The 20,876-nt window shown below is 45.7% G+C and overlaps 1 protein-coding gene across 1 annotated transcript in view; it reads right to left on the minus strand.

The window, feature by feature from the left end:
- Positions 1 to 11,915: 11,915 nt before the first annotated feature.
- Positions 11,916 to 20,876, minus strand: part of IMPA2 (inositol monophosphatase 2) — a 47,639-nt gene continuing 38,678 nt past the window's right edge. The window contains exons 6-8 of the mRNA XM_060613212.3: positions 15,991 to 16,099; positions 15,108 to 15,259; positions 11,916 to 12,463 (exon numbers count right to left, since the gene is read on the minus strand). Of these exons, the coding sequence (XP_060469195.1) occupies positions 12,348 to 12,463; positions 15,108 to 15,259; positions 15,991 to 16,099 (377 nt within the window). The 3' untranslated portion in view covers positions 11,916 to 12,347. The remainder of the gene's footprint in view (positions 12,464 to 15,107; positions 15,260 to 15,990; positions 16,100 to 20,876) is intronic.

The following is a 20,876-nucleotide window of genomic DNA, read 5'->3' on the forward strand; positions in this document are numbered from 1 at the left end:
ATATCTACAAAATGTGATTAAGCTACAGCGCTCACAAGGTGAACCTATGTAAACACACACAAACCCAGAGTGACTTAACACAAAATGTATTTACTATCCCAGCTGGATAACACACACCTCTTCTTTATTCCTGCTGGGAACTTTGGCCAGGTGTGGTATTTACTAGTTCACAGGCTGAGGGAGCAGAATCTGGAAAAAGCCCTGGAGAACGTTAATGCACAAGTGTTAGGGACCAACTGGGGCCTCGGCTTCCTTAAGTGGTCACTTTGCCCAAGGTCACATGGCTGGTTGGTATAGAGCCAGGATCTGAACACAGAACCAGTTCCAATCCCTGTCCAGTGTGCTACCCACACTTCTGTGCACTTCCCCTTGAATCTTTAAGCATTAAAAGTTTATGCTCAATAATCCACGTTGGTGTTTTCAGAGTCACTGATATATGCCTGAAAGATACTAATTTATGTTCAAAATGACATTAACCTTACCATAATATTTTTTTTTAATGTTTATTTATTTTTGAGACAGAGACAGGGCATGGACGGGGGAGGGCTAGAGAGAGAGGGAGACACAGAATCCGAAGCAGGCTCCAGGCTCCGAGCCGTCAGCACAGAGCCAGACACGGGGTTCGAACTCACGGGCCATGAGATTATGACCTAAGGTAAAGTTGGACACTTAACCAACCGAGCCACCCAGGTGCCCCACCATAATATTCTGGTATTGCTTTTCTTTAAGTTTCTTTTTTCCTTCCAATACATGTGGGTTTCTAGGAAGGCTCCCTTATAGTTCATTTTTTAAAGTTTATTTAAAGAGATGGAGAGAGAGTGAAAGAGCATGTGCACACACTGGTTGGGGAGGGGCAGAAACAGGGAGAGGTAGAGAATCCCAAGCAGGCTCTACACTGTCAGCACAGAGCCCAACATGGGGCTCGATCCTATGAACCGTGAAATCATGACCTGAGCTGAAACCAGGGGTCGGATGCTCAACTGACTGAACCACCCAGGCGTCCCCTTACGGTTCATTTTAAGGGTATCTTCATATCACAAGTAGGTTCCCTTGAGACAGTATAATAATGGCTAAAGGTTGCCTATGTGCACATGCAAATATAACATACAGATTAGGAGACTGATACTTAGGGAAAACACTTTTTTTAAATGATCATTGTCCGGGTACCAGACAATCCCTTCCAACACCACATATGTTGAACCCAGGTGATAAAATAGCAACGTGAGCACCACAACTGTTCCCAGTGCACAGCAGTTTCCAGGAAGCTTGGAGAACCAAGAGGGTAGGTATGCGGTGCTTGCTTTTATTAACCACGGCCTTCACGTATATTTAGTATGGACATGATCACTGCAAGGATGGTGGGGCAGCTATCCTTAGAGCATGCCCCTAACATAATAATATCATTTACTTTTGCCCCTGGTGCTTTTGTATAAAGCAATGATCTCACATACATATCTGAAGCCTAAACCTGAAGTATAAACCTTACTCCGGGCTCCTCCTAAGGCAATGGAAAAACACTCCCACCCTTTGACAGCCCAAAAGCTTGCATCCTTGGTATTTCACATCCAAGTTATTAAGTGTCTGCTTAACTAGGTCTAGCACCTGAGGAGAGAAACCTGTCACCCACCATAGCAGGGGTGGTTCATGGCGTGAGGTACATTTTAGGGAGGGGACTCGCTAAAGCAATTTTAAAAAGTGACTGTCATCTCCTCTGGAAAACTTAGTAAATTAAGTTCCGAAACTATAGAACTTAGAAATTAAATTGACAAAGTGCCTCCTTTGCTTACATAACCATTTTTAGTAGGAATGGGAAAGCTCTCTTCTGGTCAGTTATTCTATCAATCTGAGCCCTGAAATCTCCAGGAGCCCCACCTGCCCGTCCCCCCATCAGGATCTACATGGCCTGCTCCCCTTAGCTGGAGAAGCTTGTCTCCATTTATGCCACTAATCTTCAAAATGTGTTAAAATGAGTCTCATTCAGAAAATCTTGGCTAAGTGCTTACATATTTCAGCTGCCCAAAATGAACTTGAACACAGAAAGGACATCGTAATGATCTGAAAGATCTTGGTGTGGGTGTGCTCTCTGGAGGAATGGCGTGCCTCTCCTGGGAGTCAGCAAGAGGCTGGACACTGGTCAGCAGGGCGTGCAGGAGACTCGAGACTCCCAGGGGGTGGAGAAGCTTCAAGTAGTCGCTAAGGCCCTTGACCCTGAAGTTCTATGGCTCTGCATGCCATGTGCTAACTTCCTGCAGGTATCAAAAGTGAGGGCCCCCATGCACATTAGACTCGTTGGCCCCAAAGGAGACCCCCATCCTCACACATCCAAGCCCCTCAACCGTGTACCTTTTGGGGGTGTGCCTGGTCACCCCATTCAGATCAGAAAAGGAAACTCCTTTTTGATAGTTTTAATTTGCCAAGTAGTAAGCCAAGTGGAAGTGGTGGGAAGGCATCTCGGTAATCTACTCCCAAAGGGAATAATCCTCTGGGGAAGTCCACTGGGGGCTCTGCTAGTTGCAGCCTGCACACAGGTTGGCCTGTGAGAGGCGGGTGGCAGGCAGGAGCTAGCAGTGAAGGTCCACCAGTGTCCAGAGAGGAGAGACCTTGGGGGCCAGCCCAGGACTTGCTGAGGACTCCCCAGGGGTACAGTCTGGTGAAAATGATGGGGTTACTGTATAGGCCAACCTCTGAATTTTAGGAGCCAGAGTACAGCAGATGTCATGGACGCTTTCAAATACTATTTGTTGACGATGATGGTAAATTAGGAACATGAGAGGAAAAGTTAAGGGCAGCTTACAGCCTTCTCCACCTAAAGACTGACTTTCTCAATTCTTAAATTTCAGAAAAGATACCTGGCTAGCTGGTCAGTGAATATTCTTTACGTAATTCTATCTCCTACAGAGGGAAAAATGAGGCCCAGAAAATACAATTCCTCATTAAATAGATGGATCACACAAAGTAATTTTGGAGATTTGTTTTTGAGCTATTCATTTTTCTTCAGTCAGTCCCATGTCTTGGATTTCAAATACTAACATGCATTAGGCTAATGAAACAAGGAGGCCAGCAGACTGAGGTGGCTTCAATGCCAGAGCACCTACATAAGCAAATCAAACTCTTAAGCCTGTAAAATGCCTCAAGGTTACAAAAGCGAACCTAAGGACAACCACTCACAAACAGCAAGCTAGCCTTATGCCATAGGCAGTCAATATCTCCTCACATTGCTTCTGCTTTTTCCCCTGTAAACGTTTCCCCCCAGCTCCTGTCAGCAGGGCTCTCCTAACCACTGCTGGTTTGGCACTGCCCGGTTGGAATCCATTTTTGCTCAAATACACGCCTCTAAAATTTTAACATGCCTCAGTTTACCTTTTAACAGGTCTGGTGTCAGAAGTACGATCCGAAGGTGAAACACTGCCATGCCTCGGGTTCTGTGTCTCCCTCTCTCTCAGCCCCTCCCCTGCTCATGCTTTGTCTCTCTTAAAAATAAATAAATATTAAAAAAAAATTTTTTAAAGAGCTCCCTGGCTTTATTTGAGCATTCTTTTTCTGGACTGGGTCTGGGACTGACTGACTTAAAAAAGAAGAAACCACACCAGGTCAAGGGTCAGACTAGGTCCAGCTTAAGCTGGACTGGGTCCAGACCAAGGTCTTACGGAATAAGGGGGGGAAAGAGAGAAAAACTTGGAATTCTGACTGGAGCTTATGATCTGGGGCTGTAGAAGCTCTACCAATTTATTTGTGTGGCATTAGGAAATGGGTGGGTGAAGTCAAATGAGAATTTGCTAGGAGCAATAGGTAAAGACCCACATACGTTTGCTCTGCCAGGGATGGACCAAAATGCACTAGAAAAATAGCCCAAGACCTACTTGAAAGTATTAATAAGGCACTTCTTCAAAAGACTGGTCTCTATCACTCAATCTTGCAAACAAAAAAGGACAAACCAGTCTCAGACTACAGACAAAATTGGAAACCTTTTTTTGTGAAACATTCTGTTCCTTCTTCATTAAATGCAGGCACAGAAAATGCCCTGAATTCCTTATTTATTACGGGGCTCCGGCCTAAAAGTGGCCTAATAAAGAGGCACAAACTGGGTTGGGCAGTGGCCCTTCTTGCTGAACTAACAGTCCTAGCTGAACATCTAAAAATATTTTTTTAATGTTTATTTATTTTTGAGAGATTGAGAGAGAGAAAGTGAGCAGGAGTGGGGGAGGAGAGAGACAGACAGAGAGAGCATGGACAGGGAAGAGGCAGAGAGAGAGGAAGACACAGAATCCAAAGCAGGCTCCAGGCTCCGAGCTGTCAGCACAGAGCCCGAGGCAGAGCACAAATCCATAAACTATGAGATCACGACCAGAGCTGAAGCTGGGATGCTCCACCAACTGAGCCACCCAGATGCCCCAGATCCCTAGCTGAACATTTTGAAAAAACCATAGGGCCAACGTGATATTTGAAAAGCCAATAAACTTGTGGCCGTATAGTTACAACCACTCCAAGGGCTGAGGACCTCCATGTATGCATTTCAAGCCAGAACCTAGAACTCAGGAATACTCTGTCCCCAAACGTCCTCCTTCACTGTAAACAATCAGGGCACTGGAAAAAGGAATGCCTCCTGCTGAACCCATCGTTTTGTAGACTTCCACCTATTAATTCACACTGTTTTTCCATCAGGGGAAGTCTTTAAAAATTTGATTGTCAAAATTATGATCAGCATTGATGGATTTCCAAGGGATTCTCCAGTAAATTGCTCCCCATGATACCTCTAAATTAGCAAGGGGAAATGAAGATAACAATTTTGAAGGGGTTCCTAGGGTGGCTCTGTTGGTTAAGTGTCCAACTCTTGATTTCGGCTCAAGTCATGATCTCACAGTTCGTGAGATCGAGCCCCACATTGAGCTCTGCTGACAGTGAAGAGACTGCTTGGGATTCTCTATCTCCCTCTCTCTCTCTGCTCCTCCTCAGCTCTCACATGTGCACTCTCTCTCAAAAGGAATAAACATTAAAAAAAATCAGTGGAGAATCCTGTACAGTATTGGTGGGTCTACAGTAAACTTCACCAACAATAAATCACACTTTCATAAAACAGCAAATCCCTCAGAATAAAGAAAATATTTCCATAGAGGGAGTTTCCAACCAAATTCAAAGGGTACCTATATCTAGACCAGTCCAAATGATATTAGGGCCATTTCCAGGAAACAATACATTCCTTCTCCATGGCACTGCCCCAGCAAACCTGTTAGGAGGAGATAAGTTTTCTAAATTGAGGGCTCATATAAAATTTAATTCAGAAGGAGAAATGACCTGAGTTGCTCTGCTCTCTGCAAGCAGGACTTGATGAAATTGAGACTTGAAAGTGTGAAAGCCCCGATCTCTCAGAAGTGCCTGCCTGCCTAGGAGCTTCTTCCTCAGCCAACACAGGCAGAATTAAGAGTGCTGAACCCATGCAATACCTACCCAAATAACACCAGCATTCTTCACAGAGTTAGAACAAATAATCCTAAAATTTGTATGGAACCAGAAAAGACCCCGAATAGCTAAAGCAATCTTGAAAAAGAAAACCAAAGCAGGAGGCATCACAATCTCAGATTTCAAGCTGTACTACAAAGCTGTAATCATCAAGACAGTAGGGTACTGGCACAAAAACAGACACTCAAATCAATGGAACAGAATAGAGAATCCAGAAATGGACCCACAAATGTATGGGCAACTAATCTTTGACAAAGCAGGAAAGAATATCCAATGGAATAAAGACAGTCTCTTCAGCAAACGGTGCTGGGAAAACTGGACAGCCACATGCAGAAAAATTAACCTGGACCATTTTCTTACACCATACACAAAAACAAACTCAAAATGGATAAAAGACCTAAATGTAAGACAGGAAGCTATCAAAATCCTCGAGGAGAAAGCAGGCAAAAACCTCTTTGACCTTGGCCATAGCAACTTCTAACTCAACACATCCCTGGAGGCAAGGGAAACAAAAGCAAAAATGAACTACTGGGACCTCATCAAAATTAAAAGCTTCTGCACAGCAAAAGAAACAATCAGAAAAACTAAGAGACAACCAACGGAATGGGAGAAGATACATGCAAACGACCTATCAGATAAAGGGCTAGTATCCAAGATCTATAAAGAACTTCTCAAACTCAACACCCAAAAAAGAAATAATCCAGTGAAGAAATGGGCAAAAGACATGAATAGACACTTCTCCGAAGAAGACATCCAGATGGCAAACCGACACATGAAAAGATGCTCAACGATACTCATCATCAGGGAAATACAAATCAAAACCACAATGAGATATCACCTCACACCTGTCAGAATGTCTAACATTAACAACTCAGGCAACAACAGATGTTGGCGAGAATGTGGAGAAAGGATCTCTTCTGCATTGCTGGTGGGAATGCAAACTGGTGCAGCCACTCTGGAAAACAGTATGGAGGTTCCTCAAAAAACTAAAAATAGAACTACCCTATGACCCAGTAATTGCACTACTAGGTATTTATCCAAGGGATATAGGTATGCTGTTTTGAAGGGACACATGCACCCCAATGTGAATAGCAGCACTATCAACAATAGCCAAAGTATGGAAAGGGCCCAAATGTCCATCGATGGATGAATGGATAAACAAGATGTGGTATGTGTATACAATGGAGTATTACTCGGCAATCAAAAAGAATGAAATCTTGCCATTTGCAACTATGTGGATGGAACTAGAAGGTACTATGCTAAGCGAAATTAGTCAGAGAAAGACAAATACCCTATGACTTCACTCATATAAGGACTTTAAGATACAAAACAAATGAACATAAGGGAACAGAAGCAAAAATAATATAAAAACAGGGAGGGGGATAAAACATAAGAGAGTCTTAAATATGGAGAACAGAGGGTTACTGGAGGGGAGATGGGCTAAATGGGTAAGAAGCATTAAGGTATCTACCCCTGAAATCATTGTTGCACTATATGCTAACTTGGATGTAAATTTAAAAAAAGAAAAAAAGAGTGTTGAACCCATAAAAATCCTAATAGATCATTCTGAACCTCTGCCTAAATTGTCTCAATATCTACTAAGACCAGAATCTATTGAAGGGCTCTCACTAACTGTAGAAGACTTAATTAAGCAAAGACTCAGAACCCCATGCACTAGTCCCTGTAATGCTCCGATCTTATCCATTAAAAGACCAAATGGACAAGGTTGGAGATGTGTTCAGGATCTGCGTGCAATCAATAAAACTGTGATACTAACGTTCCTTGTGTTCCAAATCTCAACACCTTGTTATCTAATGTAACTACAGAGTCAAAGTGGTTCACAGTGGTAGATCTTTGCTCTGCTTTCTTTAGTATCCCAGTTGACAGTGAGAAGCAATATTACTTATCTTCATTTGGAAAAATCAACAATATACCTGGACTATAATGCCATAGGGTTCGCTGAAGCCCCATCCTATTTTTCATAGGTTTTACATCAAGACCTTACATCCCTAAGAATGCTACACTCATCAGTATGTAGATGCCTTACTGCTGTGTTCCCTTACAAGGGAAGACTCAGAAACAGGTTCACTTTATTATAGCAATTAGCTTGTAAAGCACATAGGCTTCTAAGGAAAAACTCCAATTCACAAAAAAGAAGGTCCGCTATCTAGGACATGATTTGAATGCAGAAGGTATTTCCCTCTCACCTGAAAGAGTAAAGACCACGCCAAACTTTCCCAGAAATACAACTAATGACAATTTCTTGGACTTGCAGGATATTGTAGATCTTGGGTTCCACATTTTTCTGATTGCATCTCCTCTGTATGAGCTTACAACAAACTCGATTCTCAAGCCCTTCTCCCAGGAAGAGAATCATGAAATAAGCCTTCAGCCAACTAAAATTAACCCTGCCAACAAACTCTAGCCCAGGGCTCCCAAATTATACTAAGCCTTTCACCTTATCTGTCCACGGGAGTGATAACCAGGCTTTAGGAGTTCTAACCCAAGAGCATGGAGGAAAACACAGACCTGCTGAGCACAGCTTACAGTCAGACCTGGCAGGCGGCGCATGTCCAGACTGTTGGAAAGTGGGAGCCACAGTGACTAAGCCTCAGCTGAACTGGTATTTGGAGATGACTTAATACTACAAGTACCTCATGCTGCTCAGAATCTGTTACCCCCTGATTAGACTCAACACTTTCAGCAAGAAGATGAGCATCTTGTGAGAGGCTTCACCTTCTACCTTCTAACCTCCGTCTTATGTGCTTTGACTCACTCAACCCTGCTGCCCCGGCCTGACGATGGTACAGAACCCCATAAATGTGTACATGTGGTGTCATGGTTACTGACCCTTCACGTGACTTATAGGACAATTCATCAGAAAGCCCAGATTTGATACTTCGTCAATGGGTCCTATGCTAAGAATGCAGAAGGGAGGTATCAAGCAGGATATGCTGTAATAACTCAGCATGAACTACCCCAAAGGGTATCTTGCCCATTTTAAGTCTGTGCAACCAGCAGAGCTACATTCCCTTACTCAGGCTTGTTGGCCACCCAACGGAAAGTCAGTAAACACTTATACCCATAGCACATATGTCTTTGGGGTGGTCTCTGACCAAACGTTTATGGAAACAGACAGAGTTCCTCACTTCTAGCAGAATCCTAATCAAAACTGGACTCTGAGTAAATGAACTGCTGTCTGCCATTCTAGTGCCCAACTGAATTGGAATTATTAAGAATGAAGTTCGCACTAGAAAACAGAACCCGAGTATCAGGGAAATGGTCTAGCAGACTTCCATGCTAAATCTGCCAGCACTAAAACTCTTCTAATATACCACCTGAATGAAGTCTGGAAGACGAACTCTAACCAAATTATTTATGATAATCTATATAAAAGACAAAATCAGGCACCTGAACTAGAACAACAAATGTTGAGACCAAAGGTACAAATTTAATGTTAGATGAGGACACACTGAGGGCCACCAGATGGCCTCCTGGTTCTTCCTGAGCCCTTAAAATTGCCATTACTAGAAGCTCTGTATTCTGCAAATCATGGCACAGAAAAAAATGACCCAAATTATGAAAAAGAATTGGTGGGTGACTGCTCCAAAGTCGCAAAAGTGGTTTATGAGCAAATGTCTAATTGATCAAACCCCTAACCCTGGAAAGACCATTAAGATGGTTCATTTGATGGAGCATCTCCACCACCTACTGGGCCATTTGAACATTTACAAATAGATTTCACTCAATTGCTCCTACAATGGATCATTGATATGTCCTTGTAATTATTTGTATTTTCTCAGGATGGACTGAAGCCTTCTCATGCAGAAAGGCTGATGCCACAACCATGGCTAAGAAACTTTTAGAAAGTTTAGGGGGTATCCCCCAGAGAGATCTCCAGTGATTGGGAACTCATTTCTCTGGGGAAATAATTAAACAAATAAGGCGTTGCTTTTAAACAGTGGCATTAGTATCATCCTTACCGTCCTCAGTCATCTGGTGAAGTTGAATGAACAAATGGTATCTTAAAGCTGAAGCTAGCTAAATTAACAGAATCAACTAGACTGCCCTGGCCAAAAGGTCTACCATTGGTTTTGATGGCAGTTAGATTGGCACTCACGGGAAAGCACAAATTAACATCTCATGCAGCAGTAACAGGAAGACCTAGGCTTTTGATGATAGAACCACGTGTCTACTGTACTCATAAATTCTGATGTGACTCAGTATTGTCAGGCTTTAATGCATTATGCCGAAGCGTACTGCCACCAGGAAAAGGAAGCTTTCCATGATGCTCCTATAGCTGGCTTAACCTTCCACAACTTAGGACATGGAGAGCAGGTCTTCTGGAAATGACACCTAAGAAAGACTGCCCAGGAACCTCACTGGAAGGGACCACACCAGGTTCTCCTCACCACCCAGATGGCAGCCCAACTTCAGGGATTTGAACCCTGGGGCCACAGCACCCAGTTGAAAGGGCTCCTCCAGGCTCTGGCACTGTATACCAGCCAGAGATGTGAAGTTAAAACTGGCCACAGACGTTCCTCCTCAGAAGCATTCAACAGCTTGGGGCGAGCAGCTCTCCCAAAATCACCGATCCGGATCTTCATCTCCTGTAAGAAACCTTTATTCCTTTGCCTATTTGCGATCTGCCTTTTCTGTCCCTTAATGCAGGGGAAGACAGGATTTCACAAACAACAGCTACCGCAGGAAACTAAACCACTAAACCAACAGCTGGATTTGTCATGCTGAACCAAACTCAAGATGTGAAGGGAATCCTGAAGGCCACTGTATGCTGCCACTGTTCTGCAGGTCCCTTTAACAAAGTTCAAACACCAGATCTATGTATCCTTGTTTCTTGTCTCAATTTAATCCAATCCTGGAATGGGAAAAGCAAAATCCACCGAGTGCACATCTGAAAGGCTGCAGAGCAGCCAGTGTCAATCAGATCATTTGTAGGCTTGCTATTGGGCCCATACATTTGGCTGGTCTTTCAATGTGTGGTAATACAGTATTGGAGTCTTGGATGAATGATGCACCTCTATACGGAGCAATGGGTCCATGAATGCTAATACTTGAGGGAGCCCTACGTGGACCTCCTAGCTACACCTTTACACGTGGAGCTTTGGGCAGCGGCCTCCATGCTTGGGCAGCTCGCTGTCTGGAGGGTGTAAGGACAATGCACCCTTGCTCTAAGTACTGTCCCACTGTCCCTTCATAATACCTCAGAAACTCCACATTGTCCCACTCCCCTGAAAGAGAAGTTTTACTAGCAGCTGTTAACCCCTCTGGATGCGCATCATTTGGAAGGTCCCCTCTTCCTTGGCTTGGAGTTATTACAAACAAATGTACAATTAGAAACTTACCCTCAACTCCGGCAACCACTGCTGAGTCTACCGCTAACGCCATGGCTGCACCACAAAAGTCCCCAGGGGCTCTCTTGCTGAGATGGTTTTAGATAATAGAATTGCTTTAGATTACTTGTTGGGGGAGTCTGTGCCACGGCAAATAGTTCCTGCTGTACCTAGATCAACACCTCTGGTTTTGTAGAAACTCCAGTACAAGACATTAACAAACATGCTCCTTGGCTTATACAGGTTGATTCTGGTACATTCTTTGATTTATTTGATAGCAACTGGTTTGGTTCATGGGGGCCATGGCTAGGAGTATACTTCAGTCGCTTGGTATTATCAGTCTGGTGTGCTGTGTTCTCTCAAAGGTCTTACAGGCGTGCTTGCAGCCATCAGCACAGCAGATGGTCTCAGTGTGCTTGGAGAAAAAGAAACAAGCTGAACAATGGGGAAAAAAGCAAAAGCAATTCTTCCATGGATCTGACAACATAACCTGGGAGTTTCACAGTGAGGCAAGAGCAATTTAACTCTGATGGTGACAGAGGGTGGTGCTAATACCAAATTTTTGGGCAATCTTCTCACATATGACAGGATAACCAAAAGGGGGGATTGTTAAATTAAAAAGGAGGACATCAGACTGAGGTGGCTCTAATGCCATAGCACCTGCATAAGCAAACCAATGTAAGCCTGTAAATACCTTAAGGTTACAAGAGTGAACTTAAGGACAACCAATCACAAACAGCCAAAGAAAGAGGTTTTAAGCTACAGTCAATCGAGAATTTCCTTTGGCCTTTTCTCTAGAACAGTTTTTCCCCAGCCCCCGTAGACAGTGCTCCTAACCACTTCTGCTTTGACGCTGCCTGATTTGAGTTGTTTTTTGCTCAAATAAATTCCTAAAATTTTTGTATGGCTCACTTTATCCATTAACACATGATAATTACTAAGGTAGTTTTCACAGTGCTTATCAAAAGCAGCAGACAGACAGCAAACACTGCCAACTTCGGGCTTTAATATGCAAACTTTCCTGAAGAGCCTGGATCTACAGCTGTGGGCGTTGTGGGTTTGAGGAAGCAGGCGACACACTTATGGAGGGAAACAGATAAGCAGAGCGCCATTATTTTGATTTATTGCATTCTGAAGTACCATGGGGGAGGGCCTGAGAACAAGTCCGCTTCATCAGCAGTTCTAAAGCCTTATTACCTGAGATTTGCATTCTGGAGGAAAAAAAATCAAGACTCAATTTTCAATACGTATGTCACACGAGATTTGGATTTTGGCCCTGATAGAAGAATGTGTACTAACCTGATAAAGGCTATGTGAGATTAAAGAGAGACACCAGCTAAACACCGAATCCCGGTGAAAGACGTGGATTTAACCAGAAAGCCACATACTTTAGCAAAACACCTCCTCTTGGGGGTGGTCAGAGACACTTGATGTGTGCAGGCTGCTGGAGGCAGCTTTGTCCCAGGGCTCGCCGCCAGCCTCAGCATTCCCAGGAGGGCCCAGTCCTTGGGTCACATTTCTCTGCCCCTCTGCTCCCTTTCACTTCTCATCATCCCGCCCATAGTTAATCGTTTGTAAGGCCTGAGCTATGAGCGTCGCCATTTCTCGGGTGCCCGCAGCCACCACTCTGCAAGACATGAGGTCGAGAGGTCCACCTGAGGACAGAGAGAGAAGACAGGGTGCCTGAGTTACCGGAAAGGGCAGAACAGTCCCGAATGGCAACTGAGCACATGCACTTTCCAAGGAAAACCAAGGTCCAGGCCGGGCTGGAGGCGGGACCAAACAGGGAGGTCTAGACGTGAGCCTGGCCAAAGCAAGGGTGCAGCCTCTCAGCATCCACTCTGCTGCCCCAGGAAGGGAGCACTCGAGGCTGTGCTGGGGGAATGGAGGCTAAGGTCCAGCCATCAGGACTGAGGTTCACATGATCAGTTAGACCACCACAGCGGAGAGCAATTCTCAAATGTCTGCTGTATGGGTTGCACCGGGGACCCCATGTGATGGATGGAAGTCTTAACTCAGCAGGTCTGGGTGGGGCCTGTCTGGGCAGTGACCTGATGCAGGCTGGCTAACAAGTCGTGACTAAAAAGCTAGAGAAAGGGATCTAAAAGGACTCACCCAGTCTCAGACTGCTTATTCCTAAATACTAGATGAGGGGTCTGCCTGAAACTAAGCGGAGTTATGGAGGCAGACATGTTAGGGGACTCACACCCAGGGGGTCAGTCACTGGGACACGATGACCTTGAAGTAGAAGGAACAAGTCACCTTTTTGAGTCTGTTCTCCTAAAAAGCTCACAGTGTGCTCACACTCTACACCATGCTGACCCCATGCGGAGATACACGGTGTGTGTGTGTGGGGGTGCTAGCCTCCTCTTCATAGAATGGGGGGTATGATGCTTATTCTGCCTATCTCGTCGGATTTGGTGGGGTCAGAATGTGTGCTAGAAAACTGTCAAATGTTATGTATGTGTACAGTGGTCGCGTGTTCCTATCTGGCCGTATCCTGATCCTGGGGTCTCTTTTCACGCCTAGAGGCATAGAGTAGGAAGGCAGGAAAGCTGAGAAGGCACTAGCCCACTGAACTTCCAACATCTTCCACATGGTGTCTCATCAGTAGACTCTGAGGAAGTAGAGGGGACATTTGGTCTGGTGGTGGTACTTGGCCTGGTCTGGGGGACGTTGGGTCTGGTGGTACTTGGTCCAGTCTGGGGGACGTTGAGTCTGATGGTACTTGGTCCAGTCTGGGGGACTTTGGGTCTGATGGTACTTGGTCCAGTCTGGGGGACGTTGGGTCTGATGGTACTTGGTCCAGTCTGGGGGATGTTGGGTCTGGGAGATGTTGGGCCCATCTGATGGTACTTGGTCCAGTCTGGGGGACGTTGGGTCTGATGGTACTTGGTCCAGTCTGGTGGACTTTGGGTTTGATGGTACTTGGTCCAGTCTGGGGGACGTTGGGTCTGGTGGTACTTGGTCCAGTCTGGAAGACGTTGGGTCTGATGGTACTTGGTCCAGTCTGGGGGATGTTGGGTGGCACTTGGTCCAGTCTGGGGGATGTTGGGTCTGATGGTACTTGGTCCAGTCTGGGGGATGCTGGGTCTGGTGGCACGTGGCCCAGTCTGGGGGACGTCGGGTCTGGTGGTACTTGCCCCAGTCTGGGGGACATTGGGTCTGGTGGCACTTGGTCCAGTCTGGGGATGTTGGGTCTGATGGCACTTGGTCCAGTCTCAGGGACGTTGGGTCTGATGGCACTTGGTCCTGTCTGGGGGACGTTGGGTCTGATGGCACTTGGTCCAGTCTGGGGATGTTGGGTCTAATGGCACTTGGACCAGTCTGGGGGACGCTGGGTCTGATGGTACTTGGTCCAGTCTGCGGGACTTTGGGTCTGATGGCACTTGGTCCAGTCTGCGGGACTTTGGGTCTGATGGTACTTGGTCCAGTCTGGGGGACTTTGGGTCTGATGGTACTTGGTCCAGTCTGGGGGATGTTGGGTCTGGGAGATGTTGGGTCTGATGGCACTTGGTCTAGTCTGGGGGACATTGGGTCTGGTGGTACTTGGTCCAGTCTGGGGGACGTTGGGTCTGGTGGTACTTGGCCAGTCTGGGGGATGTTGGGTCTGGGAGATGTTGGGCCCATCTGATGGTACTTGGTCCAGTCTGGGGGACGCTGGGTCTGATGGTACTTGGTCCAGTCTGGGGGACTTTGGGTCTGATGGTACTTGGTCCAGTCTGGGGGACTTTGGGTTTGATGGTACTTGGTCCAGTCTGGGGATGTTGGGTCTAATGGCACTTGGACCAGTCTGGGGGATGCTGGGTCTGGGGGATGTTGGGTCTGATGGCACTTGGTCCAGTCTGGGGGATGTCAGGTGTGGTGGTACTTGCCCCAATCTGGGGGACGTTGGGTCTGATGGCACTTGGTCCAGTATGGGGGACGTTGGGTCTGATGGCACTTGGTCCAGTCTGGGGGATGTTGGGTCTGGTGGTACTTGCCCCAGTCTGGGGGACGTTGGGTCTGGTGGCACTTGGTCCAGTCTGGGGGATGCTGGGTCTGGTGGCACTTGGTCCAGTCTGGGGGACGTTGGGTGTGATGGCACTTGGTCCAGTCTGGGGGACATTGGGTCTGATGGCACTTGGTCCAGTCTGGGGGATATTGGGTCTAATGGCACTTGGTCCAGTCTGGGGATGTTGGGTCTGATTACATTACCAGGTCTAGACTGGGGGACATTGAGTCTGGTGGCGTTACTGGGTCTAGTCTGCTGTCATTCCCCTGGGGATGGACTGCAGGCTGAGGGTCAGAGGGGCTCACCTGAAGTGTCCATCACGATGCCACCTGCTTCTCTGATGATGACGGTGGCGGCAGCCAGGTCCCAGCAGTGCAGGCCAAACTGGTAATAAGCATCCGCAGCCCCCGAGGCCAGGTGGCAGAGTGCCAAGGTGGAACTCCCGATAACTCGGACCCTAGAGGAGAGGGAAGAGGGCAAAGATTCCTGTGAGTGGTGCCGTGCACAAGTCAGATTTCCCTTAAATAGCTGACTTCATCCAAAGTCACCTTCTGCTGGGTATTCCCAGTCATTAAAAATGAGCCACAGGGCTTTTCTAATAAGCTCTCTAGATTCAAGATCTGTGGTGCAGAGCAGTGCCATTCAAGAGAACTTTCTGTGAGGATGGAAAAGTTCTGCAAATGTGGAAGCTACTAGCCACAGCTGGACACTTGAAATGTGGCTAGTGCAACTGAAGAACTCGTCTTAACTCTACTGAATTTTAACTTAAATGTAAATCACCTTGTGTGTCTGACAGGTACCGCACAGACCTAGGGAGGGTGGGAGACGGGAGAAGATTCATTTGGACTTGTTAGGATTCATTTTTCCTAGACATTTGCCGGAGTGATATCATTTATGAAGGGCTCTAAGCCCACACAGGATTCACTGGTTGGGTGGCTTGAGATCAGTCACTTGGCTTCTGGAAGCACTGCTCCGAAAGGAACACAGGTCCCCTGTTGGTTTTCTAACAGGCACGAGGGAACACACCGGCAGAGGAAGCATCACGTGGCTCTCCCGACCTCTGCATGGAGGGGCCACCTCCCATCACTCGGGATCTTTTCCTCTCTCCCTGGGGAGCTGTGAGCAAGACTGTGTGTTTGGCACTTTCCCCTTTGGCTCCAGGATGTTCTGGGAACTGAAAAGTCATACCCATGAGCTTTGGCGTGGAGTAACCTCTCCATGTTGCTCAGGAACAATTTCAGAGTGGCAGGGTCACGTTTGGGGCCAATTTCCGTTAGAACCAAGGCCTTGGAGATATCTGCAGTAGAAAGAATGCCCCATGATCAGAAAAATCAAGTCTTGGTTCTAACTGAATACTCAGCGTTCCCTCTGAAGCAAACCTCAAACGTCAGCCTCTCCTTCCCTCTCAGAACAAGTACCATCTGTTGAGTGGTTTACGCCATGAAGTTTTTCTGATAGCTGTGCAGCATTGTAAAGACAGTGAAGGGAGGTCAACAAATCCCACACTTGACTATTTCCTCATCACTCCTTTAAGGCTGCTTCCTGTTTCAGATTCCAGAGGGAACAGACTTTCAGATCTCTCTCTTTTCAGGGACAGTTAGCATGAAGAACCTGGAAGAGTCAGGTGGCTCATGAAAATCACCATCATTCAGCCATAAATAAAAACAAAATGATGACAAAAAAACTTCATCAAATAAATCTGTCTTTAAAAACCTTTCTCTAACTGCTATGATCACGGAGATGGAAATAGCGTCCCTGTAGAGAAAGCAGGATGTCTTTGGAAAGGGAATTCTCAGGAGTAACCCCACTGGGCGTAAGGAAGGCTGACGCAGGGGCTGTAATGGTCACCCCAGTGTGGAGTGGTGAGGAGCTCGGGCCAACCACACGGCTCCTGTGACAGGGGTAGGAAGCTGGCCTGTGGGTGTCAAGGGACGTGTCTGGGCTCCCTTCCTATGCCTGACTCATGGGTAGGTTATCACAAGCGGTTTGTCTTTGCTTTGCTATACGCCCAAATACAACCAAATTCAGTCTCACGCCTGGTCAGGCTTCGGGCTGAGCACAATCAGCCGTACCAGGTGTATTCGTTCAGATAACAGAACAAAGTCTCTCCATGAACTGGAGGAAAAACACTCTTCACAAGTTATGTCACTCAATGGGCCCAATCCTATGTCAACACCTACAGAATCTCTCACTGAGGGACCAGATGACGGCGAGAAGGCCATCTCCTCTCAGACAGACTCTATGCCCATTTCCCCTTTTCTTAAATCGGAGGCTCTCATTTTCTACTTTAAACACTTTCTGAAAATCGCTTGGCTCCACACCAAAGCTAGCTGCCTTGGAGAGGTCTGAATCACTCCCTGCCAGGCACACCCAGCACCAAGGCTGAGCCAATGACGTGCCTCCCCCATGTCCAGTGTGCACAAGGAGCTCTACCCACAACAAGGGGCCATGGGGCCGGACAGCTCCAGGATCCCTGTGGACAGGTCACTGCACGAGCTTACCTCCTAATTCCCTCCCTGGGCTCCAAACTGAGATGGCGTTTTCTCAGGGGCAGGAAAGAAGACCTCTTTTGGAGAAAACACTATCAACAGAACCAGGCACACAGCAGGCGCTCAATAAATAGTCACAGAAGCAATGAGCACTTTTCCTCGAACACCAGCATTAGGGCAACCTTGGTAAGAGTCTTCTTGTTTGAGCTGATTTGTTAAATCAGTAGCATTTTTTAATTTAAGGCAGGAATACTTGAGTTAGGTAGAATTTGGTTGGCTAGTGTAAGAATCTAATAACTATGTATAATGGCACTATTTTGGGGGGGGGGATGAATTCTTGAATGATAAATATTTCTGTTAAAAACACTCTTGAAAGATAACATTGCAATTTGGATGAGCTGTCCTAGACGAGGCCGCAGGGGAAAACGGAAGCCAAGGAGCAGGGTATGTGGCCCGATCTTGCCCTAATTTCCTTATCTAACTTCAAATCTTACACACCCACACACAGACACTGTATTCTTATTTTTTATTTTTAGTTTTTGAGGGGGGGGGGGGGCAGAGTGGGGAAAGAGTACCAGCGGCAGAGCGAGAGAGAGAATCTTAAGCAGGCTCCACACCCCATGGAGCCCAACATGGGGTTGGATCCCATGACCCTGAGATCATGACCTGAGCCGAAATCAAGAGTCAGATGCTCAACTGACTGAGCCACCCAGGAACTCCACATACTGTATTTTTAAACACAGTACATTCTGTTCCTTGCTCTTTTCATAAAACAATATATCACATACATCTTTCTCCATCATTCTGTAATTGTAAGGACTACATGTTATTCCCATAGATGAACTGCTATTGGCTCAACCATCCCCTACAGATAAACATTCTCAATTCCTGTTATAAACAATGCTACCTCTTTTTCTCTATAGGTTTGTGCACCAATGTTGATAGAGTTTTCAGGATAGAATGACAGAAGTGGGATTTTTGGGGGCACCTGGGTGGCTCAGTCGGTTGAGTGTCTACCTCTTGATTTTGGCTCAGGTCATGATCCTGGGGTCATGGGATCGAGCCCTGCATCAGGCTCGTGCAGAGTGTGGAGTCTGCTTAAGATGTTCGTTCATTCATTCCTTCATTCATTCATATTCTCTCTCTCTCTCTGCCCCACTTTCCTGCTCATGCTCCCCCTGCCACAAAAAGTGGGATTTCTGAATCAAAGAGTATGCATATTTTAGATCTAAAAAAATTTTTTTCAAACTGCCCCCCACAAAAGCTCTATCAGTAGTACCATCATCCCCTCTGCACTAAGATAAGATCCTGTACTATTTTCTAGACCCTAACAGGAATCTCTTACTCCATGGTATATGCTTTAAGAGTGATTTTTCTCAGAGAGCTAAGATCAAGAGAATAATATCCCTACATTCAGGGCATTTCCTGGTTCTAGGATCTCAGTCACACTGGGAGACACTGAATTTCCTTCAGGAACTAGAAAGCCACACAATTTCATTGGGAAATAAGTTTTAATCAGGTTCATAAGACGTGGCTACTTGGATGTTATCTGGACTTACTGTGGTGATCATTTTGCAATATATACAAATGTTGAATCATGACGTTGTATACCGAAACTAATATAATACTATATGGCGGTTATACCTCATTAAAAAAATATTATACGGCATAAAAAATAATATGACTACTTGTTCAGGCCAAGGCCTAGGGGCTGGCTGCAGGGTGAGTGGAAAAGTCCCCAGAGTACCAGCCCAGACAAGCAGATACCCCACATGCAGGGCTGGTGCAGGAAGCGCAGAGGGTTTCAGACTAAGTGCCACAAGGCTATTTCACAAAGGGAAACTGAGCAAGGTGTGGAAACAGTAGCTCACATTTACCAACCTCTGAATCTCTCCAGACAGGCCTGTGCTAAACACTTTCCATTTGTGCCTCTGTTCCTCTATTACATTTATGATACATTTACATTTCTATTCCTCTATGACATTCACTGTCTCACTGCTGCCCTTGTTTCACAGATGGAGAAACCAAGCCTAAGGAAGTGACCAGTACGTAGTCATGTGGCCCTTAGGTGGTGAGGCCCAGACTTAAACTCAAGCTTGTCCAGTGATTATGTGAAAGACAGCATTTCTTCCCACAGTTTTTAAGTCTGTAAAGAGATATCTCTGCACCCAGTTGTTTCCTCTTCTTCTAGCTGCAATGTATCTATTTCTTTCTTACTCTCACTAAAACTTTTCCCAAATGAAATGAACAAGGAAAAAGGAAGCCTGAGTGCTGCCACCTACAGGCAAAATGCTTTCTACGGTTTAACACAGATAAAACCATCCCCTCTATTTAACATCACTTTATATTATGGTTATTTCAAACCCATAATCACTATGGTTTTTGCATTATCCATTTTGCATATTATCATGCCATAGTATTTTATCCCAATCAAATACTAATGCATATATTTTGTAATTTAAAATATTTTGTGACTTCATGGGTATGTGTGTGGGGGGAAAGGGGAGTTATTGCTTAATGGGTGCAGAGTCTCATTTGGAAAGATAAAAATTTGGAAACAGATGGTGGTGATGGTGGGAAAACATTGTAAATGTAATTAATGCCATTGAATTACACACTTTAAAATGACAAACTTCATGTTCTATATATTTTACCATGATAAAAAAAAATCCAACAGATTTTGAAGTAGGGCATCTCTGTATACTTTTTTAATGAACAGATTTTAGGGTGAAAACAATTGTCCATTAATAGACTTACAACAGTTTGAAAACTATTGTTCTGATTGAGCATGGTTAAAGTACCCCAAGTATCATAGAGTATTGTTGTCTTAAGAAAAATTTTACAACTTAAGAGAAGCAAGCCGTTTGTATACACTGAAATATGTACTCACAGAGAAAGAGGTGAGTAGGCTTTAAGTCTGGGAAATATGCCCCATGAACACAAGCTGCTTTTGCTGAACATAGAGCCCCCAACCACCGCCCGCCCCGCCCCGCCCCACCCCATGACAACACTTACGACAGCAGGTATTTTTACACACATGTCCTAATTCTTTCAGACTTCTTATAGACCATTAAGAGCTACTCATATGAAAATAAAGTTTAATTTTATTTAACTTAAAAACATTAAGTACTAGACAGACGGGACGTTGGTGATTTGGTGGGGGCTGGGCAGAGGCGGAGGTGTGGGGAAAGGGGGCTTGATGGGCACAGGGTTGGAACTTGAAGCCAAGCAAACTAGGAGAGAAGAAAGCAAAACTGTAGACATCATCTACAAAAAACTATATCCGCAAGGTGCATCCAAACCCCAGAATACAAATGGGTGGGGCAAGCCTCCAACAGCTACGAGACCGGGTGGCAGCAGGAGGAAGAGAGAAGCATGGAGCATCTGCTGGACCCCAGCAGCCACTCCCTGGAAGTCAGTGCGGGCCCAGGTGAGAGAAGTGGGCGCTGAGAAGGGCCGCACACACACCAGTTCAGGAGCCCCTGGTGCGTGATAAGGGCTGAAGGGAGAGAACCACCAGCCCTATGATCTCTCATAACTGACTTACCAAGACCCCTTAAGGGAAGGATCCAGCACTGGGAGTAA

Source organism: Panthera onca, chromosome D3, assembly GCF_046562875.1.
Source record: "Panthera onca isolate mPanOnc1 chromosome D3, mPanOnc1 haplotype 2, whole genome shotgun sequence".
Classification (NCBI taxonomy): Eukaryota; Metazoa; Chordata; class Mammalia; order Carnivora; family Felidae; genus Panthera; species Panthera onca.